At 44.7% G+C, this 15,867-nt stretch overlaps 1 protein-coding gene across 1 annotated transcript; it reads right to left on the bottom strand.

The window, feature by feature from the left end:
* Positions 1-261: 261 nt before the first annotated feature.
* On the bottom strand, positions 262-11,688 carry Awat2 (acyl-CoA wax alcohol acyltransferase 2). The gene is made up of 7 exons (XM_027431769.2): positions 11,604-11,688; positions 3,081-3,191; positions 2,653-2,723; positions 2,247-2,451; positions 1,848-2,022; positions 630-829; positions 262-416 (listed from the first exon to the last, which is right to left on the bottom strand). The coding sequence occupies exons 1-7, from the start codon at positions 11,686-11,688 to the stop codon at positions 262-264; spliced, it is 1,002 nt and encodes a 333-aa protein (XP_027287570.1).
* Positions 11,689-15,867: the final 4,179 nt, after the last annotated feature.

Below are 15,867 nucleotides of genomic sequence, written 5' to 3'. Positions count from 1 at the left end.
GTTTATTGTATCCCAAGTTTCCTCAGCAACCTCCAGTGACTTCAGTGAACCTCTGTCTAGGGTCTTCTCTGTCTCAGAGAAAAAGAAAATGAAAACTAGGCGAAAGAGGTGGAAGTAGAAAAAATCATGGTCACAGAAAACAACCAAATGGACACGCCCCCACTTCCCTCCAGTGAGGACTGCTGCAGTCCAAGTGAAGCTCTGTATGTAACATTGGCCTGTTGTCACCGCTTCCACACCATCCAGCCAGGGGAATGTCTTTCAAACTATCACCAGCTCCTGGGTCTCTGAGATGCCAAACTTGGTCTTATGTTGATCAAACAATTTGCGTAGGGCGTCGATATAAAGTGTGTGGTATTTGGCCACAATCTCCTGGCTCGGATTCTCAATCTTGGGCAGTGGTAGAGGTTCCCCAACTGCCAAGGGGAATCGAAAAGGGAAGGAGAAAAGCATCAGAATAGCTCACTCCATAACACAGCCCACATCCTGGAGCTCAGTTTCTCTCCACCCTGACCCTCTGCTCACCACTCATCCCAGCCAGCCTCCCTGCCTCCAACCACAGTCGGGGTTCTGAGGCTCAGCCACAGAAGTGAATCCTAGAACTTAAACCAATAGAAGGGCCCACTCACCAACAGTGGTTACTGGCTGAGAATAGGGCAGAAGGCCCCTGGAGTTCTTGGTAAAGCCACGCCCATAGAAAGCACAGGGGTAGACATGTATCATCTTCTGGAACCACTCCTGGAAGCGATTGATATAGCCCCCAGGAGTGAAAATGTACTGATCGTAGAGGTCCGTCTCTCCAAAGACATAAGCAGGGATTAGTGACACCCTGCAGAAGAAAAGCATGTCCTTGAATATCCAGAAAGATGGGGACCATGCTGAAGGTGACATGCTGAACACCAGCATCCCCTGAGTCTGAGTACAGGCTCCCTAGACCTCGAATCCAGCTGTACCAAAGTCCCAGCTGACTCTGGTGGCCGATGGCCTAGGCCAAGCTGCCTTTAGGGATAAAGCAGAAGCTTCCACTAGCTCAGTGATTCCTTGGAATACCCAAATCCGAACCAATGTCAGATCATGCCCAAAGGCCATTTCATTTGGTTTCTTCCCCTTAGATGGTAAGAAGTTTGGCTTTCTCTGCTGTATGGTACAACCACAGTACTTTTGTAGAGAGACTGGCCTAAATGAGAGTCTAGGCTAGTGCAGGACCTGGGCAATACCCTGCCCAGCTCTCTTCTAACCCATAGGTGATTTTCTTTCCCTCTGTTCTTTTCTTTATTTTTAACTGACAAAACTGAATAAAATTTGTTTAGAGAAGGCTAGAGTGCTAGCTCAGTTGGTAAAATGCTTCTTATGCAGGCATGAGGACCTGAGTTCAATGCCCAGAACCCATACTCAAAAAATATGCCATTGTAATCCAAGTGCTAGGGAGATGGAGATGAGTGGATCTTTAAAGCTTGCTGGTTAAGCCTACTCTACGAAGCAAATTCCAGTCCAGTGACACACCCTGTCTCAAAAAACCAAGATGGAGAGAGCCTGAGAAACAATACACAAATTTACCTCTGTCCTCCACATGTAGGGACTCATGGCAAGCTTGCACGTGTGCACAGACACACGTATACACATACATACATACATACATACATACATACATACATACATACATACATACACACATACACGCACACACACACCATGTGTATATTTTTATGATGGCTCTATTTATTAACAATTGTTTGCATACTTCTTCCTTTATCTTTAGATACCACAAAGCCTAGTATTCTTCCCTGCTGGGCTTTTGGACATCCTTCCCACCGCATCCCACCCCCATGTCCGGCAGCTATCCTTACCCATGTCGAAGGGCCATGCGCACAAAGCCATACCGCTTCTTCAAGACCAGGGTGGTAGAGCCTGGCATGCTGTATCTGCATTCAGCCAGGCCACCAACCACCACCACAAGCATGTTGCCTGTGCCCTTATGGGTAAGCAGATAGTCCATGGAGGATTGGCTCACAGAGCAGGCCCCTGGTAGGCAGAAAAAGCCCAAAGGTCCTTAGTTACTTCCCAACCCCTGTAAACCCTTCCCCCCCAGGCCCCTCTCTTAGGAGCAGCAAAGCAAGGAGCATTATCTCCAGCCTGTGATTCTGGGGAGCTGTTTAGCACCTAAAAAGATCTCAGATTTCACATTGCTCTTACACATCCTGTGGTTCTCCCTAGGGTCACCCTCTATATGGCTGTATGTCACTCACCTGTAGACATTACATACTCTCTTAAGAAAGGCACCCAGAAAAAGGCTCCTAGTGTGAGCATGTAAGGAGTGATGCCAGGAAAGGTCTTGGAGAAGTCTGATGTGTCAGTGGCAAAATGGCCAAAGCATGAATGGGACATGAGCCCATGAGGATGGCAGGCAAGGATGTAGTTGTGGCTGGGGGAAATATCATGAGTCTTCAGAATCTGTAGAGGAAAGTGGAGACAGGAGAGCTAAAGATAGAGAAAGAAACCCCTCTTTTGGCTAGAGAACTGGGGAAAAAAAGGATTGTAGGTTCCACCTTGTGGGCTGGGCAATATGCATCTCCAGGGATCATCGCTTTCCCAAGCACCCATACGGTTGCACCGTGTACCCCAATCCTGACCCAAATGCTGGCCCAGGCTCACCTTGATTGGGAAGTAATTGCAGTAGTGTTTCCACAGACTCCACCTCCTCACACAGGAGAAACGGCGGCCTCCTGAAAGCACAGACAACCACTGTTCACCCCCACTCTCCTTTTCTAGGTCCCTTTGGGGACATCACGGGGTCCTCTAACCTTTTCCTGCCCTCTTACATGGCAACTAGATTAGGCATATCAAGAACAACTGAGAATGGGCCCAGTCTCTGCTTCATTAGCCGCACCCACCCCTATCTTCCTCTTACCAACTCCAGTTTCAAAATGAGTCTTTCTAAGACTTTAAAAGGACTGCTTCCCTCAGATTTCCCAGCCCAGAGAGGAACAGGCTGAAAGACTGCCTGGGAATCGACCAGAGCCTCCCAGGCTTAGGAGAGTAGCAGGAGGAACACATGGCAATACATCCCGGTAGGCCCTTACCTCGCTCAGGGGTCTTCCAGTCAAAAGCCAGCCAGATAAGCAGCAGCACAGTGAGAAACCAGTATGATGTGAACACCACCAAGTAGAGGTTGACAAAGATCACAGTGGTTGCTAGAGAGAATCCAGCCCAAAGTCAATGAATTGTGAACAATCTCTCCTATCCATATCATCCCCACCCCAAAGTCACACTCTGACTGAGGCCCATTCTACACACACACACACACACACACACACACACACACACACACACACACACACACACACACACACACACGTCCATGTACCCTGTGCTAACCCCTTGACCTTTTGAACCTGATTTTGGTTCAAAACACAAAGCCCCCATCCCTAGAACCTGCCGCAGCACTGTACTGGGATCTGTATATAGTGTGGGTCAGGACAGGGAGCTACTGATGGCCACTGAGTATTTGAACTCTTAGAATAGTTTTCTCTGACATATATTTTCTTAACATCATCCCTGTAAGGTAGTGGTTCTCAACCTGTGGGTCTGACCCCCTTGGAGGTCAAACATCAGATATCCTACATATCAGGTATTTATATCACAATTCGTAACAGCAGCAGAATTATGAAGTAGCAATGAAAATAATTTCATGTTTGGGGTCTCCACAACATGAGGCACTGTATTAAAGGATCACAGCATTAGGAAGGTTGAGAAGCACTGCTGTAAGCTATCAGTGGAGGGGATGCCAGAGAAAGCTAAAACCTGTCTTCACCAGATTGGAAGCAGACAAAGCGAGGAGCAAAGGAAAATAAAAGCTGGACTGGAATAAGATAAGGGGCTGTGCTCAGCTGAAGTAAGATGGGAAAGAATGACTCAAGTGTCACTCACGGGACACCACATTCACTTGGAATTACTACTAGAAATGTAAGCAGCCAAGAGTAAGAAATTATGTGGGAAATGGGTCAAATAGAAGTCGGAAAAGACAAAAAGACATACTAGATCGAACACATTGTGTCTTGACTTCTTATTGGAGCTTAGCAAAAATGATTTAAATATTTTAGGAATATAGGTCCACAAAGAGAAGAATCAGAAATGTGCCAACAGTAGATTAGAGGTATCAATAAAACATCTGTTCACATGAAGTGGATGACGGGAGAAATAACAGAAAGCAGCAAGCTGATCTCTAAGCAGCTGCAAAGGAGATGCCCGCTTGCATTGGAAAAGTCAGGCAAGACTTGGCACCTGAAGGATCAGGCATCACAAGAGGCTCAAACAGCAGAAGCCTGGGTGAATTCCTGACAAGGAACTAGTTAGAACACTGGGTCGTTTCTCCTCTAGGCAAACGGTCAGTGGAAGGATTATTCTCTGAAAAACTGAACCAAAAAATAGTCTGTATTCACAGAGCCTGCACCAGGTCATCTGCACATATGTTATGGTTATGAGGCTTGGTGCTCTTGTGGGACTCCCAAAAGTGGGCGTTGAGGGGATATCTCTGACCCTTTTGCCTGTTTTTGGAGGTGGAGGGAGAGACTGGGAGGAGTGGCAGGAGAGGAAACTGTGGTGAGGATCTACTATGTGAGAAAAGAATAAAAAAATATTCTGGACCCAGATACAGGTGGTTTTCAATTTAAAACAGATTAACTTACAACATTTTATACTTTATGATGGTGGGAAAGCAACAGGAATCCAACAGAAACTGAATTTTGCTCTTTTCCCGGACTAGCAATATATGGTACTGTTCTGTTGCATGGTGGACAGCAGCAACAAACCACAGCTTCCAGTCAGCCACACCACCATGAGGATACACAACCAACATGGGCAAGTGTGCTGTGTTACCAAGCTATGGTGTTCGACACAATAGGTATATCCAATGTATTCTTGTTGGTTGGGTGGGTGGTTGGTTGGTTGACTGGTTTGAGACTGTTTCACAATACAGTATGACAGCCCAGGCTGGGCCTCAACTCATAGCAGTCCTCCTCCTTCAGCTTCCAAAGTATTAGGATTACAGTTGTAAGACATCTTGCCTGGCTAATGTCTTCGTGATTCATAGTATTTAGAACTTACTGTAACTTGGAGAACTTCTGCATGGGCATGAGCTACAGTTGAAATATTCTATGTGCAGGTAAATAATTGCTCAAATGAGAGGACAGACAATTTCAGATACACACAGTCTCGGGTAATTGGTTTCCCATGTCCTTTTTTCTGAATACTACTAGATGGCATGCTACACCAAACGAGGGAGAAGGCATAGAATCCATGACGGCAAAAGGTCCAAGAACGGAGGAAATTGAGCATGGGCACGGCTGGAAATAAATAAGTAAGGCTCCTAGGGTACAAATTTAAAGAGATACCCACTCTTAGCCACATTCAAGTTCAGCCTAACATTGCATATCCCAAGAGTGAGCGCCTTAAATTTTGCCTAAGTTGCCTCAAGCACTCTGGTAATAACAGCTGTGTATAAGGCCAGACTGTAAGAGGGAGATGCTAGGTTCCAGCAATGCTGTCCTCAAAGAAAGAAAACATGAGACATATTAAAGATTCCCGATGTGTTTGCACAGATTGAAAGATTACCATGTGGGTGAAATGCTTGTGGGTAAATTAGGAATAACTAAGAGATATCTAGTAAATGAAACAGAACAGGGAGCTGGAGAAATGGCTCAGCAGTTAAAAAAAAAAAAGCACTTGTTGCTGTTGCAGAAGACCTGGGCTTGAGTCCCAGTACTCACATCATGATTCGAAATCATCTGTAACCCCAGTTCCAGAGGGTCAACAGGCAAGCACATGGTGTATGCACATGCATGCAGATGAAACAGTCACATTATACAGTAAAAATAAATAAATCTTTAAAATTGTTAATTAAAAATATAAATGAAAAAATATAAATGAGTCGATTATTCGTTCCAAGAAAAAATAAGACACACAAGAAAATACAATATTGGTTCCAAGAAAATACAATATTAGTTCCAAGAAAAAACAAGTCACACAAGAAAATACAATTATTTCCTAACTGTTAGACATTTAACCAAAACAATATTATAAGAATTTTGGAAGGGGCCTGACACTGGGGAGGCAGAAGCAGGCAGATTTCTGAGTTCTGGGGCAGCCTCCTCTACATAGTGAGTTCCAAGACAGCCAGGGCTATGTAGAGACCCTATCTTGAAGAAGGAGAAGAAAGAGGAAGAGCAGGCAGAGGCGGGGTGAGGAGGAGAAGAAGAAATGACAACAACTTTGGAAGGAAGAGGTAAATATATTCAAGCAATATCATATAGAACTCAATTCTCATTTCCTGTGTTGGGAAGTCCACAGAGAATGCCTAAAATTGTTACATCATATAATATTAGTGTTTAGAAATTCCAAATAATAAAATTCAGAAGTTTTTTTTTTTAAAGACACATTCCACCAGAGTGCCAGGATAGGCTCCAAAACTACGCAGAGAAACCCTGTCTCGAAAAATGAAAAAAAAAAAAAAGAAAAGAAAGAAAAAGACACATTTCAAAATGACTGTTACTGGGGAACAGAACTATGAGTGGTACAAAGGCCAGCAGTTGTAGGCTCAGAACACAAACCACAGAAAACTTCTTGGATAATTAAAGAGATGTGTGGGTCTAGTCCAAAGGACACCTCATTTCTCTTAGGGTTTTCTCAAACCCAAGCACAGCTAAAGACATCTTGTGAGCATGGCTTGGGGAATGCCCTGTGATGGATCTTGGATCTACCACTTACGATATTGAACCTTAGCTCCTCATGTGCAAAAAGTGTTTTCTCTCTCCTCTCAGAGTTCCTCCGGAAGTGTTCTCTCAAGTTCTTTGGTGTCCAAATGGTTATGGTGCCCCACCAAGGGAGAAGAACTGGGAGGGCTGAGAAGGGACACACACACACACACACACACACACACACACACACACACACACACACACACATCCCATTGGTAAAGAAAGGCCTGCTTTGGTGCCCACATATCCTGTCACCAGGACCAAGAGCTCTTGCCAGACAACCTGTAGGTACTGTACAGAGCCAAATTTGAAGTACAGGGCCTCGGGAACAGCTTTCTCCCTGTACTCACCCTTGTTTCAGCCATTCTTGACCTGTTTCTGTACCAGCTGCCCTTCTGCCAGCCCATGCTGGAACCTATGGTCTTGATCGTGCTTTCTCTTTTGCTCACTGGCATCTTTTTTGATCCTCATGTTATATTAATTCTTCCCTGCTTCCTTGACTTTCTCATGGCCTTTCTTCTTCTCTCCATCCCCCTAACTACTAGCCTGGTTCAAATCACCACCCTCTCTCAACAGCCTGCCAAACCTGCTATCACCATTTCCCTTCCTGTCTTCTTGTAGTCATTTTACTCCAAAGAGCTAAAATAGACTTTGAAAACCGAAAACTTAATGTCATCACCCTATGCCAAACCCTATCCTGGCTCCAGATGACCTTGCAGGGGGGAAAAAAAAACAAACTCCTTTAAAGTTTCCAGTGTTCTCTATACCTCTCCCCAACCTGTTTCACCAATTCCTCCTCCCCGTAAAGGTATGTTAAGTAACAATTCTGAGCTCACTCCCATCTCAGTCACTGTCAGCCCTGTGAATATTCCAGCTTCTCACTCATCCTGGCCTTTTCACGTGGTGCCCCAAGGCTCATCCCTTCCTCACCGGTTTCTTATTTGCCCTTCAAGAATCAACTCAAGCTGAGTGTGGTGGCACACATCTTTCAAGCCAGCACTTGAAAGGCAGAAGCGTCTACATAGGCAGCCTGGTCTACATAGTGAGTTCCAGGCCATGCAGGGCTACATAGTGAGATCCTGTCTCAAAAATAAAGTAATTGCTGATGGACATGCAGAAAGATTCTCAAACTCATTTACAATTAAGGAAGTTCAAAAGAAGACTGTGACTTGTTTATCTTCTCACTCCACAGTAGCTAGAACTGCATACAGGTAGGTTCTCCATTTACTTCCCTTCCTATTCTATGCTAATTCCTGAAGCTAATTCCAGTTACAGTTGTGATGCCTGTACCAACCTGAACAATAGAGTCCACTGTGAGCTGAGACTCCTGCCAACCTTTTTGGTACATTTGGTGCTAACAAGAAACAATAATTTGTTCACTTAAGCCACAAGATTTCACCTAGAGTATCCTGATAAATATACACTAAATATACCCATTTTACAAAGAAAAAGGATAAGTAACTTGCTAAAAGTTGTACAGATAATAAACAGTAGAGCTAGAATATGAACAGTTAGACTTCAGAAACAGTTTTCAACACCTATATTATATGTATAATCTCATAGCTATATGTATATATGTGTGCATATGTATGTGTTATATACACATTTATAATCTCCATCATTTATGGCTATGCATACACATACATACACAATAAACACAGCTATGTTTGAGGAATGAGATTGGTGATTGGATTGAAGATGGGGAGAAGGCAGCCTAGGTGCAAGTTTCCTAGACCTTCAATGAATAGTCATTCTTCCCAAATTCAGACTCAGCCCTTTGACCTTGGGAACTTTTCTGTCTTGTGGGAATATAGTTACAATGATGGAAAGGTAGAAAGATAGTAACAAGCCAAGACTGGAGATAGAAGAATTTGAGAGAGACAATGTGGGTTAAAAATCTCTAATCCAAAAAGCCCAAATCCAAAATGCTCCAAAAGTCTAAAATTCTTGAGCACTGACATGACACTTCAAGTAGAAAATTCACTATTTGACCTCATGTGACAGTCACTGTCAAAATACAGGTGCACTAAAATAGTGTATAAAAGTTACCACAGACATAAATGTTCAGTCTTGGCAACCCTCAGTATACCTCATTATGTGTGTGCAGATAATTCCATCCTACTCCCCCAAATCCAAAGTCTGGAACACCTGGTCTCAAGAATTTCAGATCACAGGTACATACCATTAAACAGTAGCTCTGCAGGTGCCGCAAGACCACTAATTCAAGTTTCTGAGAATCCTGGAACCAAAGTCAAAGCACCCTGTGAACCTAAGTAGATGAACCCCTGCCGGCACAGGCCAAGTGCTCTCCACAGTTCCCTGGTAACAGTCACCCCTGTCAGCAGCTGGAGGGATAACAGGAGAGCTGAGCTTGTAGCCACACAAGGATCTTGGCCCTTACTTAAGAGAGGTCACTGTGAGCTGATGGTCTTTTTTTACCTTTTACTGAAGGGCTTCAGCAAATGTAGAAGGCCTGCCTGCCTCCTTCTAGATGCACTAATAAGTCTATAAGACTATGACTTACTTACCACAACAGCTGGTATGGTTCTCCATACACTTCCCTTCCTATGCTTTGGTAACCCCTGAAGTTTCATTTTCCAGTTACAGTTGGTGGTGCCTGTACCAACTTTAACAAAAGTCCACAGTGAGCTGAGACTCCTGCCAAACTGTTTGGAGCATTTAATGTGAACAAGAACATAGTGTCATTAGACTGCCAGTCTAGTGTGCACACAAAGCTCCACACCCAACCTCCCAATCAGCAGTGAGCCAAGGCCAAAAACAAAGACAGCAAAGGGGTCAAGACCGGGCTGGTGAAACCCACAGAAACAGCTAACTTGATAAGGGGGAGCTCATGATCCCCAGACTGATGGCTGAAAGGCCAGCATGGGACTGTCCCAGACCCCTTGAACGTGGGTGTCAGTGAGGAGGCCTCGGAAATCTATGGGGCCTCGGGTAGTAGATCAGTACTTATCCCTGGACTACGAATGGACTTTGGGAGCCTATTCCACATGGAGGGATGCTCTCAGCCTGGACACAAGGGGGAAGGGCCTAGGCCCTGTCTGGGATGATATGACAGACTTTAGAGATCCCACACGGAGGGCCTCACCCTCCCTGGGGAGCAGAGAGGGTATGGGGTGGGAGGTTGGGGGGGCTTGGTGGGGGCGGGAGAGGAGGGGAGGGAGAGGGAGCTGGGATTGACAAGTGAAGCAAGCTTGTTTCTAATTTAAATAAAAATTTAAAATTCCAAAAGAAAATCTCAGACAAAATGTTAGCCTTTGTGAGTTTACTACCAGCCCAGCTCCTCCACTGCCCAGCTTGTGATCTTGGACAAAAGACTCTGACTACATGGAATTCACCTCTTCAGCTACTCCAGGCAGATTATTAGTCACATACGGCGGCTAGACTAGTGTTCAGCATTTAAAGAGGCCTGTGTATGCTAAGGAACACTATGTGAGTATTATTTAGCATTACATGTATAGCTATCAGTATGACTTTTTAACATGATAATAGCTTCTACTTCATAAGGCTAGTACCAGCTAAAATGAAATAATTAATACATGTGAAAACACATGGGCCAAAATAATGTTTAAGAATTCCTTTATCTGGCTGTTTCCAGCTCTGAGTGCCCTCATCCATCATTCAGTATTAGATGGTTCTGGTACCTACCTTTGCCTCCCCCCTGCTCAGTGTCTCTAGTCTGATGGTTGGCTGAAGTAAGAAATGCCCAAGATCCTATTCATTGGCATGCCACTGCACCAGGCTCACGTTCCCAGGGCCTGCCTATATATAGTCTTCATTCCCAGAGATCACTTGATTCATGCCCTTGACTCCTGTCAGTATTCACATGAACTAAATGTTCAAGCAAGACTTTTTTTCAGGCCCCCTCCTGCAGGGACGGTTTGTTCCAGTATATAGAACACCATGACCAACATGAATTTTCACGAAGGGCCAATGGTATAGATGTTGAAAAATGGTGGAAATACGGTTAAATTCCTCTCAGCAGCAGGTTTCTAAAGATTCCCTCTACCAAAGGAGTGATGAGCAAAGGGGTCAAGGCCAGGCTGGAGAAACCCACAGAAACAGCTGACCTGAACAAGGGGGAGCTCATGGACCCCCAGATTGATTGCTGGGAAACCAGCATAGGACTGTTCCAGACCCCCTGAAAGAGGAAGTCAGTTTGGAGGTCTGAACAATCTACAGCCTAGACACACTGGGCCTGCTCCAAATGATATGACAGACTTTGAAGATTCCCCGATGGAAGGCCCCACCCTCCCTGGGGAGCAGAAAGGGGTTGGGATGGGGGGCTCGATGGGGGGCAGGGGAGGAGGGGAGGGAGAGGGAACTGAGATTGACATGTAAAAGAAGCTTGTTTCTAATTTAAATTTTTAAAAAGATTCTCTCTACCATAAAGTCAACTCTTTCATCACAGTTTGCTTGATTTCCTGTGCTTGCAGACATGCCCTTCTCTTTGGCTGAGTTCAATGAACTTATTTGACATGATTTCATAACATGGCCTCTATACCTCAGTGTAGACCGGGTGGTGCTCACTAGGCAAACCTAAAGCAAGGTGCGTGAGAGCACACACACACACACACACACACACACACACACACAGAGAGAGAGAGAGACGATGCACAGACACATACATGTCATGTCCATGTCCATGTGGTCATACACAAATTTCACAAACACTCTGCCCAGGTTGGTGAGGCCACAGGGGCCAGGGTAAACAACTGTCCTAGTTTGCCTAAAACAACACTAATTCTGAACATTGAACATCCTACCACCCTAGAACCTTCAATACGAGGCAAGCCCATGTAGTTGGATGCCCCAAGTAGCTTGAAGACTCACCTATAACGAAGGCACTGAGGGCCCACTGGAAAAGAGCAAAGACCTCCAGGGCAGTCTTGATGTCCTTCTTGGCGGGCCAGAACATTATGTCTGGAATCTCAGTAGCTCCGGGTAAATGCTGTTCAGCTCTCCGCCCTCACTGCTCTAGGGCTTACCATGTTTCCCCTCTCCAGCTTTCTTCTCCAACTGTTGCTTATTCTCCGCCCCTTGCCCCACCCTTCCAAGGACTGCGGGCCCTCCTACCGCCTCTGCTTGCCCAGTTCCTTCCAGCTGCCTACCCACCTGCACTTTTACCCACTTGTGCTCAGCCTGGGTTGAAATTGTGACACCCCCACTGTACACCTGGAGAGTGGATGAAGCCTCGATGTGGGAAGTGAGTGGGTGGGATGGGGCTGGTGAGAGGCTGCCAAGCTGTCTGAAAATGGGAGAGCTGTAGGCAGGAGAAATCCTGGACTCAGATGGGACAGACATGGGGCCTACATCTCTGGAGACCCAACTCTTGATGATTAGTAAGAACATAGCTGGAGGGCTGATGAGGTCACAAGGCAGGCCTAATACCACCTTTGACGTTCAGATCGTTACAGTGAAGTGAAGACATCACATGCATAACTGTGGGCAGATAGTGGGTGCTGAGCAAATTTCCTACTGAATGATTACATAAATGCTAGTGCACACTGTGTTATTCTGTGTCCTTAGAGTTCTAAAATAGACAAACTTGTCTAGTGTGAAAAGTCAGAGCAGTTGTTGCATCTGCTAAGGATTAACTGACTAGTAATTTGATGGAAATTGGGGGGGGCAGTAATGTTTTCAATATCTTGATAAAATTCTGAGTTTCACATATCAAAAGCAGGTGTCAAAATACAGTGAGGGGGGCTGGGGAGATGGCCTAATAGTTAAGAGCATTTGTTGTTCTTGTAGAGGACCCAGGTTCAATTCCCAGCACCCACATGGCAGCCTATAATTGTCCAAAACTTCAGTTCCAGGGGATTTAATACCCTCTTCTGACCTACTTGGGCACTGGGTGATGCACAGACATACACACAAACAAAACACGCATGCACATGAATAAGCAAATCTTTAAAAAATTATTTTAATAAATACAATGACTCAGGCTGAAGAGATGGCTCAGCAGGTAGAAGTGCTTGCCAACAAGCCTGACAACCTGAGTTCAATCCCAGGGACCCAAGTGATAGAGATAACTGACTCCTGTAAATTTTCTTTTGACGTCCATGCATGTGCCTTGGCATACTCATGTCCCACCCCAACACAATAAACAAATAAGTGTAATGAAAAGGGGTCTTTTAAATACAAGACATAGATGTTTACAATTTCTGTATTTCACTGCATGTAAATTTTACCTAAAACATAAAAAAAAATTGAACTTGTATTGATGCTGATGTGCTTGGGGTAAAGAATATGTTTGCAATTCATTTTCAATGTGCAAAGAGTATCTTATAGGCACACAGAGGGACGTAGTAGGGAACAGGTAGATCAAAATGTTATCTGCACAACCTACGTGTCAGGTTCTCACATGGTTCTTTAAACTGTTCTGTAGGTTCAACTTTTTATAATCAAATTCTGTTTAAAAAAAAAAAACGTTCTGCTGGGCGTTGGTGGCACACGCCTTTAATCCCAGAACTCGGGAGGCAGAGGCAGGTGGATCTCTGTGAGTTCGACACCAGCCTGGTCTCCAGAGCGAGTGCCAGGATAGGCTCCAAAGCTACACAGAGAAACTCTGTCTCGAACCCCCCCCCAAAAAAAAAAGTTCTGAAGTTGCAGTTGCAGAGGTCAAGACCAGGCTGGAGAAACCCACAGAAACAGCTGACCCAAACAAGGGATTGCTCATGTACTCCAGACTGATAGCTGGGAAACCAGCATAGGACCAACCCAGACCTCCTGAGCGAGGATGTCAGTTTGGAGGTCTGGGCAATCTATGGGGCCTCTAGTACTGGATCAGTATTTACCCGTAGTACATGAATGAACTTTGGGAGCTCACTCCACATAGAGGGATACTCTCTCAGCCTAGACATACGGGGAAGGGCCTAGGCCCTATTCCAAATGATATGACAGAATTTTAAGATTCCCCCATGGAAGACCTCACCCTCCCTGGGGAACAGAAAGGGGTTGGGATAGGGGAGGAGGGGAGGAGGGGAGTGAGAGGGACTGATATGTAAAACAAGCTTGTTTCTAATTTAAAACTGGTCTAATTACAATTATAAAAATAAAAAACTATATAAAATATAGTTTTAAAAAAGTTCTGCCAGGCAATGGTGGTGAGCACCTTTAATCCCAGCACTTGGGAGGCAAAGACAGGTGGATCTCTGTGAGTTCCAGGCCAGCCTGGTCTACTGAGTGAGTTCCAGGACAACCTGCAAAGCTACAGAGAAACCCTGTCTCAAAAAACAAAAACAACAAAAAATAATTAACAAGATCAATGATGTTTTTTTTTAAAGTTCTTTTGAAGTCATAGTAAAAATAAACAAATTTTAAACTCTGATTTCTCAGTGCAGGTACCTGCATCACTTACACATGGGGATATATGTACAAAAATAGCTATAGTTGTCTTCATGTTTGTTATATACCCCTATCAGTTGGTGACATCTCCAAGTGTGTATGCTGTGAAGATGAAAAATATGAAGGTATCTCAATCCAGCCACATGTGTGCTAGATGCCAAGTACATGAAGAGTGAATGACCAGAAGGGTTTCTTCAGGCAACATAATTGCCGATAATAAAATGTGCTGGGCACTGTTCTACAGAACTGGGTTGCATCACTGAGGAGAATAAATCTAAACAACTTAATGCTCTCAAGAAGTTTACATTCTGGTGAGAGGAGAGAGCTGATTTAAATTAATTACTTCGAGTATAGAGTGATAAAAGTTAGAGCAGAGTGGGAAAGATACAGATTGAGGAGGGACTGGGTAGGAAGAGCAGGTATTACGGTTTCAAAATGAGTATTATGGATGGCCACACTGGAAAGGCAGTTCTTGAGTACAGATCTGAAAGAGATGAGGAAGCAAGCCAAGTAGCTGATGATTCCAGGCAGAGGGACCAGTCACCACCCAGCCCTTGAAATAAGTTGTGCTTGGCAGGTTCCCAGGAACAGCAAGAAGACATGAGACAAATCTGTGACAGGAACTGAGGGTGTAAGGTGGATGAGATTGGTAGGACTCAGACCATGAAAGGCTGTATAGGACAATGTATGGACTTCGCTTTTCATCCTGAACAAAATGGGGAATTATTAAAGGATTCTGAGCAGAAAAGAAAGGATTGGCTTATATTTTTGAAGGAATAGGGAAGAAAGAGAGGATCTTTGAAGGGCTATTTCAACAATCCTCTGGTGTACAATGGTTCCTCAAGCTAAGTTAGCAATAGTGAAGGTGATGACATGGTTAGGTCTTAGAGATAGAAGTCATTGGTGTCCTTCTCCTTTATGATACCCAGATGCCTCAAGAGGGAAGTTGTATGAGTACCTGCCATGAGCCTTTCTCTGGCTTGGAGTCATTCCTGCATCTGGTCTTGGGTCAGGCATCTCTGTTTTGTTTTTTGTTTGGAAGTCAGGGTCTTACTGACTGTTCTGGAACTCACCATGAAGACCAAGGCTGGCCTTGAACTCACAGAGATCTAAGGATCTCTGTCTCCCCAGTGTGAGTCAGGTAGCTCTAAAGGAAACCCACGGTGGATGTTGAGTGCAACTCATCTGCCTGCCTAGATTGCTGGTTCTGTGAAGGGCCTGTGAGAAGTGGGGTGAAAAAGCTATCAGGGTCAGTCTCTAAAACAGTCTGGAACCCAATACATAGAGTCTGCCCTTCAAACTATTGACACTGAGAGGTGCAGTCAGCTTCAAAACAGGGAAGTGACTCATCCCAAATGCCAAGTGAAGGTAATTTTGGGGCAGAGATGGGCTGTCATAACCTAGCCACCTCTATTATTCACACATGGCTCATCCCCTTCATCTCTATCACCTACTTGCAGTACCAGGTACATAGAGTAAATGGTTCATGATCTAAGTTCCCCTAAAGGCTTATGGGGACTTAGCCAGTATAGGAAGGCCTGCTGGCCCAGATCTCATCTTTATCTCACTTACTTAATTGTTCAGGACAGGAGTATATCACACCCTATTAAGACCCAGGCTCCTGCCAGGGAAATTTGTTTGGTTTTGGTTCTGGTTTCATTCTTGAGACAGGGTCTCATTATATAGCCCAGGCTGGCCTCAAACTCACAATCTTCATGCCCTTAGCCTCCAAACTACTAGGATTATAGAC

The sequence above is a fragment of the Cricetulus griseus genome, chromosome X, assembly GCF_003668045.3.
Source record: "Cricetulus griseus strain 17A/GY chromosome X, alternate assembly CriGri-PICRH-1.0, whole genome shotgun sequence".
In the NCBI taxonomy this organism is placed as follows: Eukaryota; Metazoa; Chordata; class Mammalia; order Rodentia; family Cricetidae; genus Cricetulus; species Cricetulus griseus.
The sequence above is the reverse complement of the archived record's forward strand: the minus strand, read 5'-3'. Positions and strand labels throughout refer to the sequence as shown.

Excerpts from the sequence above, each read along its gene's own strand:
- Awat2 (XM_027431769.2), bottom strand. The coding sequence starts at position 11,688 with ATGTTCTGGCCCGCCAAGAAGGACATCAAGACTGCCCTGGAGGTCTTT. Across the intron at positions 3,192-11,603 it reads CCTCAGTGCCTTCGTTATAG|CAACCACTGTGATCTTTGTC; the intron begins GTGAGTCTTCAA and ends GATTCTCTCTAG. Across the intron at positions 2,023-2,246 it reads AGAGTATGTAATGTCTACAG|GGGCCTGCTCTGTGAGCCAA; the intron begins GTGAGTGACATA and ends TCTGCCTACCAG.